This window comes from Hyaena hyaena, unplaced genomic scaffold (assembly GCF_003009895.1).
Source record: "Hyaena hyaena isolate Hyena2069 unplaced genomic scaffold, ASM300989v1 scaffold_317, whole genome shotgun sequence".
Lineage (NCBI taxonomy): Eukaryota > Metazoa > Chordata > Mammalia > Carnivora > Hyaenidae > Hyaena > Hyaena hyaena.
In genome coordinates this window covers 1270420-1285032 of record NW_024080950.1, presented here as the reverse complement: position 1 = coordinate 1285032, position 14613 = coordinate 1270420, and the positions used below count along the sequence as shown (strand labels likewise).

Here is a 14613-nt window from a genome sequence, read left to right as displayed (position 1 = left end):
TTTGTTGTGTTTATACAGATCCACCCTTTTGCGATCCTTGCTATTATTCTTCCATTTAGCATCTTGAACTATGATCCACCTCAAAGTGATGAATTTTTTGGAATTTGCATTCAACATCTGAATTCTCACTTAAGTAGGTATACTGTTTGGTAGTACATTGAATAAGTAGGGTGCAGGATACCATTGCCACTGTGGTAAGAGATATCCTTCATTTAAGGGACAACCATAACAGCCATGAGTTCTAGACCTAAAAAAAAGTTTGTACCCATTGTGGAAACATTTTTATTATGAAAAAATGTCAAACTTGAAAAAATGGAAAGAATCAAAGAGCCTCTATGTACTCAGTGGGCAGATTCAGTAATTGTTAACATTTTATCATATTTGCTTTACTATTTCTTTCTCTTGCTGTCTTATTTTTTTTCAGAGCCATTTAACAGTAAGTTGTAAGCGTTGTGACCCTTTGCCCCAATTGCTTCAGCATATACCTCCTGAGAATAATGACCTTTTCACCACAATACTATTATCACACCTAAGAAAAGAGTAGTCCCTAATGTCTAATACACAGTCCGTGGTTCCCCAAATACCCTTCAGAGTGGTTATTTTGGACCCAGGATCTAATCAAGGACAACCCACTGCATTAGAATGATACCTCTTTAGTCTCTTATAGTCTAGATATTCAGGTTTTTTATCTTTCTCTTGTCATTGACTGATACTATGATATGAGAACCGTGTCTGAGACTACTTTGTCTGCAAATAGGCAAGTAAAATGGGCTGTTGTGACATGTATATATTTAGCCATGAATGGACGTATGCATATGTGGCATTTCACATATACCCGTTTTTAGTAATGGAACTATATGTAGAAAGAGGAGACTTGAATCTGAGACTTAGAGTGTGCTCTCCTGGTTGTTCAGTCTTGAATCAACAACCAGAAGGAAATGAAAGCACATCCTTTTAATAAATAAATAAATAAATAAATAAATAAATAAATAAATAAATAAAAAGGTTTAAGAGAAGAAAGATTGAGAAATATAGCTTTGGTTTTTGAAGACTGCTAAGAGAATGTTTGGAACATTCTGAGAGGCCTTTATAAGTAAAATTTTAAATAATGGTGTGATAATTTTATTTTGAACAAATATCATTTTGACAGGTTACTATTAACCTCATTTACAATTTGATTTTGATTTATTAAATAGACTCAGCAAAAAAAAATCCAGAAGAAAAGGTTTAACATTTTTGTTGTCCTTTCTAAGAATATTGCTGCCAGTAGGGACTCCTTCCTTCTCATCAGAAATGTCTCTTGGATGAGGCAAATCAGCTAAATAACCTCAATCTTGTAGTCTGGGACATGTGCCATGCTTTTGGGGGACAGGAAAGGGAGGAGGTGCTATATGAAACCTGAGCTTCACATGTGTCTACACTCAGCTTGGATATTTGAGATCCCTACAGAGCAGCACAGTATAGTAATCCGGCCTCCGCTTGCTGCTGTTTGACTTTAGGCAAGTCATTTAACTTCTCTGTGCCTCTGTATACTTATTAACAAAGAAGAGATAATAATTGTTCCTGCCATATACTGAGGTGAGATTTCAATGAGTTAATATATATATAAAGTTCTTGGAATGATACCTAACACATTCTCTCTTATTTAAGTTTATTTATATATTTTGAGAGAGAGAGCATGTGCACACACAAGCAGGGGAGAGGCAGAGAGAAAGGGAGGAGCCCAGTGTAAGGCTTGATCTCATGACTGCGAGATCATGACCTGAGCAGATATCTAGAGTCGGTGGCTCAACCGAGCCAGCCACCCAGATGCCCCAATACCTAACACATTCTGAGCAATATCATATTGTTATCATCAATTTATAAAGAGTAGGATCACTTTTTACACACACTATTGGCCTTTGGTTTTGAATTCTTTCTCTTTTCAAAGCCACTTAAAACACTTTTTATGGAAGTAAAATAATAATAATACAGGAACATTTACATATCCTTAGCATGTAGTATGAATTCATACAAATCGAATCACCCAAGGAATATGACCCAGGTGAAGAAAGTGTTCCCACAGTATCCTTCTCTCGTGTCCCCCTTTCCTCCTCTATACCTACCCAAAGGTAAGCAGTTCACCACTATCCTGTCTCATAACAGTATAGATTAGTTTTGTCAAGGCTATGTTTGTATTAAAAAAAAAAAAAGCTGTGTTTGTATTATTTTTTAAAAACCTGGTTTGACCTGAATAAAATGTGTACTTATGTATATGTGAGGTGGCTGTACATTATAAATTTTTTAATGTTAATTTTGTTTTAGGTGTAATGGATCCTCTCGTGTTAGTGTTTCTTGGTTACTCTTTGGCCATACTTGAATATTTTCCAGAAGATCTGCTGCAGACTATTTTTAATATCAAATTCTTAGCCAAACTGGATTCTCAACTTCAACGTATGTATCTACAATTTATCAAATTATTACTTGTATTTTACATCCAAGTTTCAACCTTACCCCTACTGAAGCACTTAAATGTTAATATATGTCTTTCTGTTTATAAAAAATTTCCTGCTTCTTGCAGAAAACGTGGAAAACAGAAAAGTATAAAACCAAAACTAAAAGATTACTTGTAATCGTACCACCAAGTGAAACTACCACTTTAAATAATGGGTTGGAGTGTATCTTTCTTTTCTGCCTCTCTTCAACTCCTATGTGTATATTTATGTATCTATGTATTTTAAAACAAAATTTGGATTATTTATATATTCACTTTTGTATGTTTTCTTTGGTCATACTTTTTGGAACTATTTTACATATATTTTGGAACTATATTTTGAACAGTTCTGCATTAAGTATTTTTTGATGGCATGATTTTTTTTAGTGTCTATATAATCTGTCATGATATGAATGTGGTAACATTTGTTATGATGTAAGTTGTTTCCAATTCTTCATTATTATAAATAACAATTGTTATACATGAATTGTTGACCTGATCTGTGTTTCTTTAAGATAGGTTCCTAAAGTGAAACATTAGGTCAATGAAAATTCTTTAGTAGTATTTTTAAAAATGTAGTTCTAATATTTGTGATTACTGAAGACGACATAGGAGTTGTTCCTAACCATGCCACTGATTAATTTAAAAATATAAAGCATGTGTGTGCAAATGAAATGATCTTATGAGAATAAAAATACTAACAAATAATGGGGATAAATGAATGTGAAAAACCTGTCAAAATCCATTAATATTTTGTGTTTGCTTTCAGTTTTGTGTTCATCTCTAAATATGAGGGTCCAGTTACGTCTTATGGAATTAAATAGAGCAGTCTGCTTGGAGTGCCCTGAATATCAGATTCCATGGTTCCATGACCGTTTCTGCCAACAACAGTATAATAAAGGTTTGAGTTTTCTTTGGGTCAGACAGCAAAGTTTAATTCCAAAGTTAACTTTAGGCAGTACCTTGCTAAGCCTAACCATGACACCAGTGTTGCTGTGAGTACCATGACCTGTTTAAAGGAACCATTTGGTAGGTAAGATTTGTGTTAGAAGAATTTCTTAATATGTAGGACCCTAATCCTCTTTTAGTAGAAAACACAGAACTTGTATTGTTCTGATTTTAATATCGTTGCATATGGTATTATACTGAAGCTCTTGTTGAAAATACTAATCTCTGTTTTTCAGTTTGCAGAATTGGGATGATTTTCATTAAAAAATGGATTAACCTATTTTAAGTGAAGTAATTATTTTTATTTTCATAAAGATATTGGCAGCATGAATGGAGCACAACAGCAGATTTATAAAATGTTAGTGGAGGTGTTAGGAGGAACCAATTGTGTAAAAGCCTCGGTTCTTACACCTTATTACCACAAAATAGGTAAGTCTTTGGCAGGTTATTAGGTACTTGCAGAATACTAAAATAATTTTTTTTATAAAACCTAAAAAAATTATTTATTAGTTATTTATTTTTTGAGAAACAGCGTGTGCGCTCTCTCTCAAAAGTAAACATTAAAAAATATTTTTAAAAATTCTAAGCAAAACTCAGATTCAGATTCACTAAATGTTCCTAAATATTTAAAAGTTTTTTTTCCTCTCCATTAAGTACCCTAAAAGTCAGGGAAATGATTTTTCACAATTTCATCATTTTAAGTTTCATCACAAAAACTAAGTTGGATTATTAACCTGGATAAAGATTTCCATTGGTGTGTATGCTCAACTCTAACCTGGTTAACCTTGTTTCTCAGTGGTCTGGTTGTAGAAGGCATTCTGACCTCATCATAGATGACATAAAGTTGGTGGGTTAGCTGATAAATTGGAGGGCAACATAAGATTTTTTAAAAAAATAGCTAAATTCCGGGTACCAGGGTGGCTCAGTCGGTTAGGTGTCCGACTCTTGATCCTGGCTCAGGTCATCATCTTGTGGTTCGTGAATTCAAGTTCCACATTGGGTTCTGTGCTGATGGCTTGGAGCCTGCTTGGGATTTTGTCTCTCTCTGCTCCTCACCTACTTGCTCTCTCTCTCTCTCAAAAATAAATAAATAAACTTTAAAAATAGCTAAATTCAAATGATGGACTTAAAGGAAAAGATGAGGTTTTAAGAAGATTAACATAAACTTTCCAAATTTAGGATTAGAAAACTTCTGCATATATACAGGATGTTTATACAGGATTATAAGCTTGATATAAACTAATACTGTAAATGGTTGCCAAAGATCAAATACTATTTTAAACTATGTTATTAAGAATAACAAGAAAGTTGGTAGTCCCACTGTATTCAGTCCTTAAGACATATCTTAGTATTGTATTCTTCTTTTGAGCGTTGAATTTTGTGAGAGACAGTGACAAATAGGGCCTGGAAACACAGGATCTAGAAATCATGTCTTACAACTGGAGAGGACAGCACTGCACAGATTCAGTCCCTGAGCAAGTTCCTAAACCTCCGAACTTTATTTGTTTCTTCTACTGTAAACGGGGATAATAATGCCCACTTAATAGGATTACCTGACATATTGCATGAGAAGCATTTAGCACTGTCCTTGGAACATAGTGAGTGCTCAATAAATTTTATTTAACAAAAAAGCTACAAATGTTTAATTTGAAAACTGGACGAATTATGGTGGGCATAGCATAATGTTTGAAGGATTGCTATGTGAAAGAAGAACTGGATATTTTTCTCAAGGGTAAAAATATGGAAAAAAGGAATATTTTAAGTCAATATAAGGAGAGTTTTATGAAATATTTGTCAAAAAATGAAATAATGGGCTGCCTTGTGAAGAAGAAATGTTTGTGGCAGAGGCTGGGTGATCAGACGGTGTGTGTGTGTTTGTGTGTGTGTGTGTGTGTGTGTGTGATTTTTGTATTCAGCTGAAGGCTGACCCAATAGTCATTAATATGCCCTTCTTGTACTACAAAATACATATTCTCAGTTGTTTGGTTTTATATTAGTCAGGATTATGTTGGCTATGAGTGACAAAAATCCACAAATAATAGGAACTTAACAAAGTTTATTTCCTTCTCCCCAGGGCTGGGATGCCAGCTCCATGAACATTAAAGATCAGGATCCTTCTATTTTATTATAATTTACAACCTCAACATATAGCTTCTACTTTATAGTCCAGAATGACTCCCTCTACTTTAGCCAACACATCTATAATCAGAGCAGAAAGAGGGAGGGAAGAAAAGGGAAGGGTATCCCTTTAAGTACAGTTCCTTGAAGTTGCATATACCTTTTTTTTTTTGAGAGAGAGAGAGAGAAAGAGAGAGCGAGCATGAGCTAAAGAGGGACAAGAGAGAAAGGGAGAGGGAGAATGCCAAGCAGGGTCCATACTGCCATCTTGGAGTCTGACTCAGGCCTCGTTCCCATGAAGCATGAGATCATGATCTGAGCTGAAATCAAGAATTGGACACTAGTCAACTGAACTACCCAGGCACCTCTGCACATACCATTTTTAATTATACCCCTTGGCCACAGTTGGCTATGCATGAGTTTAGAAAACGTGGTTTTTATTCCTGGTTATCATGTACTCAGCTAATTCTATTATTAAAAACGAACGGAAGCATTAGGCATTGGGGAACAACTTACACTCACTGTGAGAGGATGGTTTTAAAAGACTGACATATATCTTCCTTGGCTTACCATGGGGTTATATCCCAATAGACCCACTTTATATTGGAAATACCATAAGTCAAAAATGCATTTAACACACGTAACATGCGGAACATCACAACTTAGCTTAGGTTAGCTTACCTAAAATGTGCTCAGAACACTTATATTAGCCTACAGTTAGGCAAAATCATCTACCACAAAGCTTATTTTACAATAAGGTGTTGAATGTCTTATATAATTTATAGAATATTGTACTGAAAGTGAAAAACAGAATGGTTCTAAGTGTATCAGTTGTCTGTCCTCTTGCTGCCCAGCATCAAAAGAGATTATGTAGTGCATGTTGTTAGCCCACACAAGACCCAAATTCCAAATCTGAAGTATGGTTTCTCTTGAATGCATAATCACTTTTGCACCACTGTAAAGTTGAAAAATCATAGGTTGGGGACTGTCTGCATACTCTTATTAATCTATACTGTTTAAAATATATCTGTATTTTTGGGCACCTGAATGGCTCAATCAATGACTCTTGATTTCAGCCTAGGTTATGATCTCATGGTTTGTGAGATTGAGCCCTGTGTCAGGCTCTGAACTGACAGGAGCCTGCTTGGGATTCTCTCTCTCCCTGTCTCTCTGCCATCCTCTGCTCATTTTCTCTCTCTCTCCTTCTCTCACTCACTCTCTCTCTTTTTCATAAATAACTAAACTTTAAAAATATGTTTATTTTTGACAGAGATAGTATGAGTGGGAACTTAGGAGGGGCAGACAGAGAGACAGGATCCAAAGTGGGCTCTGTGCTGACAGCAGAGAGCCGGGTGATGGGGCTGGAACTCAGGAACTGTAAGATCATGACCTGAGCCGAAGTCCGATGTTTAACTGACTGAGCTACCCAGGTGCCCCAATAATTTCTTAATATCACATTGCTTGTCAATGTTCGAATGTCTCAATTGTCTTTTATATGTTTTATTTTACTGTTTATATTTTTGAAGTCGGGATCCAAACATTACATTTTTAAGTTCTACTTTCCTCTTTCCCCGTTACAGTTTATTTATTGAAAAAAAATTATTTTCACATTCTAGACTTTTCCAATTGCAACCTTGTTTTATCACATGCTCCTGTATCCCCTCTTTTTTTTTTCTATAAGCCAGTCTTTAGATCTATTTAAAAAATTTTAATGTTTTTTATTTATTTCTGAGAGAGAGAGAGAGAAAGTGTGAGTGTAAGTAGGGGAGGGTCAGAGAGAGAGGGAGATACAGAATCTGAAGAAGGCTCCCGGCTCTGAGCTAGCTGTCAGCACGGAGCCCAACGTGGGGCTCGACCCCACGAACCATGAGATCATGACCTGAGCCAAAGTCGGATGCTTAACTAACTGAGCTACTCCGGTACCCCGACCAGTCCTTAGATCTAGAGGCTTGAGTAGATTCAGGCTAGATTCAGGTTGGGTTTTTTTTTGTTTGTTTGTTTGTTTTGCCTAGACGATTTCATAGGTGGTATTGCATCATATCAGAAGATATACAATGCTGGTTATCCTGTTTTTTATTATCTTAAAGATTAATCAGCTCATCTATTAGAAAGTTTTCCACCTACAGATTTTATTAGCCATTAAAATTATTGTCTAAATCCATCATTCATTAGGGGTGGTAAAGTAGTGATATTCTGTATTTATCATTTCTTCTGCATTAGCTGGAGTTTATCTAAAAAGAACTTACCCATATCAACTATTTAGTTACTCTTTTGTACAGTTCATACAAGAAAGACATGATACATGTTTGAACCTTTGCCTTCAGATGAGTGGGTTTAGCTTTCTTCAGATGTTACCAAGAGATTTAAGAGGATTAAAATAAAACTTAATGTGATTTGGCCTGTACCAGTGCTAAATATAACTCCATGCTAAATATAGTTTAGTAACACTTGCTGGTTGATTTGTATTGATTGATTTTCAAAGACAGGTGCCATTGGACTAGATCTTATAAAACAAGTTGGATAATTAGGGAGGTAGATCTTCTTATACATATTTAAAATATATCTTTAGGGCACGTGGGTTGCTCAGTCATTTAGGCTTCTTGATTTCGTCTCAGGTCATGATCTCCTGGTTTGTGAGTTTGATTCCACATCAGGCTCTGCACTCACAGCACAGAGCCTGCTTTGGATCCTCTCTCTCCCTCTTTTTGCCCTTCCTCTACTCACGTTCTCTCTCTCTCTCAAAAATAAATAAATTTTAAATTTTTAAAAATAAAATATATCTTTAAACCTATACCTGTAGGAATTTACTTAATTCATACTGTTGATTCCTGTACTTCCTTATAGATTTTGAGTGTATCTTGGATAAAAGAAAAAAACCTCTTCCATATGGAAGCAATAATATAACTTTGGGAAAATTACCAGAAATGCACTGGGAGTCAAATACCCAAATAACTGGATCAAGACTGCCACCAGGAGCTGAAAGGTACTAACTTATTTCTTAGTTTCAGATTTTGTTAATTAAATGCTAAGTTTGGCATAATTTAACGAACTCCATTATCAAGGACTGATTGTAGGAGAATCTGCTGCTCATGTATCTCAAGCATTCTGCCATTGCTTTTCCTGTGTCTTCTGCCTTAATGTCTGTCCTTTGGTGTCCAAAGCCTACCAGTCTTTCTAACTAGAGTGCTAACCTTCTGACTGTCCTCCATGGAAATAAATAGTATTTTCTTTGGAGCTCCCATACCTCTCTACTTATCTGATAGCACTTAGCCACTTTCTACACTGCATTACAATTACTTAATACATATCACATGTTTTGTTAGACTATAACCTGTGTCTCTTTATGTTTGTATCCCTCAGAGTGCTTTCCATAGGTAGTTGCATAGTAAATATATATTGGACAAGGATACAAATGAATGAAAGCATGGAAATTTTTACTATAATATGGTATAAATTCTAATGAGTAGGCTTATTTGTCGCTAGTTACCAATTTAAGTAGAATAGTGACTTAGCATACTCATTTATATTCATTTGGCTTTTGTTAATTTATGAAGATGTAACTTTGCTCCTGAAATGCTTTTAATTATTTGGTTTCTCATTTTGATTTCAGAAGTAAAATTTTTTTTAATCTTATGTAGGATTGCTTTGGAATTTTTGGATTCAAGAGCTGTTTGTAGAAATGTCCCTTACTTAAAGGGAAAATCTGCTATGAAAAAACGACATTTGGAAATTTTGGGGTATCGTGTAATTCAGGTATGATATACTCATGTAGTTCCGCCCCTAAAAAACTCAGAAAACTAGATCTAGTACATGTGTTTCCTTATTTTTGAAAAATTGGGTATAATTAACATATATTGTTATATTCATTTCAGGTATACAACATAATGATTCAATAATTCTATACATTACTCAGTGCTTACAATTAAGTATAGTGATCATCTGTCCTCAAACCTTTTGCAGTCTTCCAGGCTAAATTCCCTCTGCTCTACTTTTCATCTCCATAATTTATTTATTTTGCAATAAATAAATTTGTACACTTTATCTGTTTCACCCATCCCCCACCCATCTACCATCTGACAACCACCTGTTTGTTCTCTGTATTTAAGAATCTGGTAAACATTAAAAAAATTTTTTTTTAGTTAAAAATGGGGCGCCTGGGTAGCTAGTCGGTTAAGCGTCTGACTTCAGCTCAGGTCATGATCTCATGGTTCGTGGGTTTTAGCCCCGCACTGGGCTCTGTGCTGACAGCTCAGTGCCTGGAGCCTGTTTCAGATTCTATGTCCCCCTTATCTCTGCTCCTCCCCTGTTCACAGTCTGTCTCTCTCTCTCTTTCAAAAGTAAACATTAAAAAAAAAAAAGAATCTGATATTTGGGGCTCTTGGGTAGCTCAGTTGGTTAAGTGTGAGACTCTTAATTTGGCTCAGGTCATGATCTCATGGTTGGAGACCAAGCCCTGTGTTGGGCTCCAAGCTGTCAGCAGAGATTTTCTCTCTTCCTCTCCCCCTCCCTTGCTTGAAATGCATGTACATGCGCATGCTCGCTCTCTCTACCTCTCTTTCTCTCTCTCAAAAAAAAAAAAAAAAGAACTCTGGTTTTTTGGTATTTTTTCTTTGTTCATTTATTTTGTTTCTTAATCATACATGAAAGAAGTCATATGGTATTTGTCTTTCTCTGTCTGACTTTTTTAACTTAACGTTATACCCTCTAGGTCCATCCAGTATGTGTTCCCTTTTAATGTAAAAGTTCTAGAATTACCTTTTTTTTTTAATTTTTTAAAAATGTTTTTTATTTATTTCTGAGAGAGAGACAGCATGAGCAGGGGAGGGCCAGAGAGAGAGGGAGACGCACAATCTGAAACAGGCTCCAGGCTCTGAGCTGTCAGCACAGAGCCTGACTCAGAGCTCAAACCCACGAACCGTGAGATCATGACCTGAGCTGAAGTCAGACGCTTAACCAGCTGAGCCTCCCAGGTGCCCCTAGAATTACCTTTTTTTTAACATTAAAAAAAAGTTACATTGAAATATCTCCCAAACAGGCATTTGCCTTGTTTTTTTGAATAGGAAATAAAAATCACTTATTTTATTGTCTTTCGAAGATCTTTTGGTTTTTATATTTATCTTATGAGAGAGAAGCACTGTGGAGATGGGTAGAGATAGAAGAGAAGAAGGCCAGTGAGTATGTAGAAAGGTACACGGTTGGTATTGCAGGAGCAGGAGGAAGAAAACAGCTGTGAGGCAGAGGAAGGTATCTGGCTCTATTTGGGCAAAAGACCCACTTGACTTCTAAAAATGGTTTATGCTTATGTAAGTTCATTTAATAGGCTCTCATAGTTCGGCTCAGTAGTGCTTACAAGTCTCCCGTGATGCTTTTTTGTTGTTGCTTTAAAACTTTCACTCAGACTACATGGCTTATTTTACAGATCCCGCATTTTGAATGGAGCTCTATGGTGTTGTCAACAAAGGAAGCTCGGATGGACTACCTGAGAGAATGCATATTTGGAGAAGGCAAATCATGACTGTAGCTTGTATTTAAAATTAGTGATGCTGGGGGGCACCTGGGTGGCTTAGTCAGTTAAGCGTCCGACTGTCGCTTAGGTCATGATCTCGCGGTTCGTGGGTTCGGGCACCGCGTCGGGCTCTGTGCTGACTGCCAGCTCAGAGCCTGAAGCCTGTTTCAGAGTCTGTGACTCCCTCTCTCTCTGACCCTCCCCTGTTCATGCTGTCTCTCTCTCTCTCCTAGAAATAAATAAAAATATTTAAAAAAAAAAGATAAAATTAGTGATGCTGCTGGTGTATCACATCTGAACTTATTTTAATTAAGTGGCCTCACTCAGTTGAAAAATAATACAACAGAATTGACTGATTTCAAGATCAATTGAATACCTAATAAAATAAACAGACATTTTACTTTCTCTAATACTTAATACTTTCTCTACTATCTGGTTGAGAAATTGTATAAAATTCTTAATATAAAAGACTTATAGCTTTTAAGAAACTCAATAGTTTACAATTCATTCTTTCAGTGCCTGCTAAGTGCCAGTAACTGTTTTAGGTGCTGAGAATACAGCAGTGTATATAGTGTATCTGTCATGGGTGGCCAGTGAGGTAGGAGGGAAAGTCATAGGTACAAATACTTCCTAGAAGCCAAGTAGAGAAAGCATTTCAAAGAGCACAAGGTGAGCAGTTGTATCAGATGCTGCTGATGGCTCAGGTAAAATGAGGACTGGGAAATGACCTTTAAATTTAGCAACATGAAAATCATTGGTAACCTTGAAAAGAGTAGTTAGGTTTAGTTGAAGTACTTATTTAAAATACTATTATTTTGCATGGTGTGAAATGCAATATATAACAGTAAGTAAAAAAAAAAAAAAAACCTAAGCACTTTTAGAATAAAATGATTAGATTGATAAGGATTACAAATTGTTTCCTTTGAATATAAATGAAAACCTAATTATTGTGTACTTTGAATACAGGGAAATGTTGGTTAAATTACCCTGACGTACCTTTCACTTACTGTTACACATAATGTGACTTCTCGTGTACCACATCTCATACTCTCCTTCTTGTAGGTGGCCCTACCCAAATGGTTTTCTTTACATATATATTCTTATATATTTTTGTTTGATGATCTTTCTATTTAAATAACTGGAGTTGTTATAAACAAAAGCATTCTTTTTTTTTAAGCATTCTTTTTTTCATTGAGCTATAATTCATATACCATAAAATTCAGTGTTTTGCAGTATACAATGCAGTGGTTTTCTAGAATATTCACAAGTTTGTGCAACCATTACCACTATTTAGTTCCAGAACATTTCCATCATCCCAAAGCACTATTTTTACAACTTAATCTCATGTCTGTGTAGGTCTGCACTCTCTCCCCAACATGAGGCTTGAACTTACAATGCTGAGATCAAGACCTGAGCTGAGATCAAGAGCTGGACGCTTAACCAACTGAGCCATCCAGGCACCCCTGTCTTGCTTTTATAGTAAGCACTTCCTCTTACAGTTTTATCACTCAAATTTGCATCTCTAGACACCATAATTTGCCCCCTCGACCTTTTAAATATGTCTTAATCTAGAAGTATCCCACACGATCCCTTTCTCTTCCAAACAGTTTATCTGCTGAACAACCTGTAGAGTTCCCCATCTTCAGGATTTGTTGATTATATAATCATAGATAGTCTAGAGCAGTTTTTGTCAATATAGAAAAGTAGCCAGGATTCTACTTCAAAGATCCAAAGTAAAACTGATTTTTATCGAATATATTTCCATTTTTATGGTAGAGACAATAACACTGTACCAACACTCATCTGTTCTTTATGAAATTGCTTAACAAATAATAATGGAATACTCCAAATTAGTTCCAAGACAGATTGCTCACAAAATGACATGTGCAAGGATAGAAGTCAAACATGTCTATAAAAGCATGTGAACGGTGAGTGGTTGATGACTTGCACAGAGTTGAACGTGATGGCTGTGGACACACCGAGGAGTCAACTTAGTGTGTACGCTAACAACAGCTTGAATATTGGGTTTCACATCCCAGAAAATGCAATTATACAGTCACCTTTCTTTTTTTCTTTTTCTTTTTTCTTTTTCAAGTTTATTTATTTTTGAGAGAGAGGGAAAGCATGCACACACACATGAGCAGGGACCAAGCAGAGAGAGGGAGAGAGAGAATCCCAGGCAGGCTGTGCGCTATTAGTAAAGAGCCCCATGTAAGGCTTGATCTCATGAACTGTGAGATCATGACCTGAGCAGAAATCAGAATTGGACACTTAAATGACTGAGCCACCCAGCCACCCCAGTCACCTTTCTATCAGAGATTTGCAAATAGATAGCTCTTTCATAGAAAATATAGATAAAACTTAAACTGACAAATACACACTCCCCCTCCAGTACCTCACTGGCCTCAACTCTGCCCAGGAATTTAAAGAATCGGTTCAGGGGCGCCTGGGTGACTTGGTTAAGCGTCCGACTTCGGCTCAGGTCATGATCTCGCGGTTTGTGGGTTTAAGCCCCGCATCGGGCTCTGTGCAGGCAGCTCAGAGCCTGGAGCCTGTTTCAGATTCTGTGTCTCCCTCTCTCTCTCTGCCCCTCCCCTGCTCATGCTCTGTCTCTGTTTCAAAAATAAACCAAAAAAAACCAAAAAACAAAAAACTATAAAAAAAAAGAATCAGTTCATTTCCTAAGGACAGTCTCCAACCCTCCTACCACAGATACTGTAGTTAATGGCTTGAAGACTGTGGTTAACTGGTTTTAAATAAAATTTTTAAAAACTTAAATTTTTTTAAAGTTTATTTGTTTTGAGAGAGCGTGGGAGGGGCAGAGAGAGAACCCCCAAGCAGCCTCGGCACTGTCAGTGCAGAGTCCAATACGGGCTGGAACTCAGGAACTGTGAGATCACGGCCTGAGCTGAAACCTGGATGCCTAACCGACTAAGCCACCAAGGTGCCCTCCCCCCAAAATTAAATTTGATTTAAATCACAAACAATTTACTAGTGTCACAAAAAGAATGGAGAAAAAAGAAAGACCACCTGAATTTGACTGCTTAGAGATTTTTCCCCTTCAAATGAGACCCATTTATTATACTTTTTAAATAGCATTTCCAAAATTCTCTCATAGGATGTCATCTTTAATATAATGCATAGGAATCTTGTCATTATCTTGAAGCACAAGGGAAAGTTTTTGATATTTTAAACATTAAAAAAATGTAGATGTACATATTTCATTCTCCAATTTCATTTATAATAGAAAATGAATGTAAAGTTACCATAACAATGCAAATGAAAGAATTAGTAAACAACTTAAATTTAGAAAATTTCTTTACAATCGAGACAGATTAACAAAAGAAATAATCTGTTCAACTTACTATTTGATTTCTTACTAGAAAATGGTTTTAAACAATGATCATTACATTGAAGATTCAATGACTGAGGTTTTGACACCCACTACTAACCTCATGGACAGTAATTAGTGAATAATTTCTACATGAATCTCTGTATAGGCTTTTGAAAACGTAATAAATTAAAGCCCTATTATCCAAACAAACCACATTCCATTCTATTGTTTTTT

At 36.1% G+C, this 14613-nt stretch overlaps 1 protein-coding gene across 1 annotated transcript in view; it reads left to right on the top strand.

Moving 5' to 3' along the window:
- The window catches only part of FASTKD1 (FAST kinase domains 1), a 44519-nt gene extending 33379 nt beyond the window's left edge, over positions 1 to 11140 (top strand). The window contains exons 9-15 of the mRNA XM_039248832.1: positions 19 to 133; positions 2305 to 2433; positions 3243 to 3374; positions 3737 to 3850; positions 8384 to 8522; positions 9178 to 9292; positions 10959 to 11140. Of these exons, the coding sequence (XP_039104763.1) occupies positions 19 to 133; positions 2305 to 2433; positions 3243 to 3374; positions 3737 to 3850; positions 8384 to 8522; positions 9178 to 9292; positions 10959 to 11054 (840 nt within the window). The 3' untranslated portion in view covers positions 11055 to 11140. The remainder of the gene's footprint in view (positions 1 to 18; positions 134 to 2304; positions 2434 to 3242; positions 3375 to 3736; positions 3851 to 8383; positions 8523 to 9177; positions 9293 to 10958) is intronic.
- Positions 11141 to 14613: the final 3473 nt, after the last annotated feature.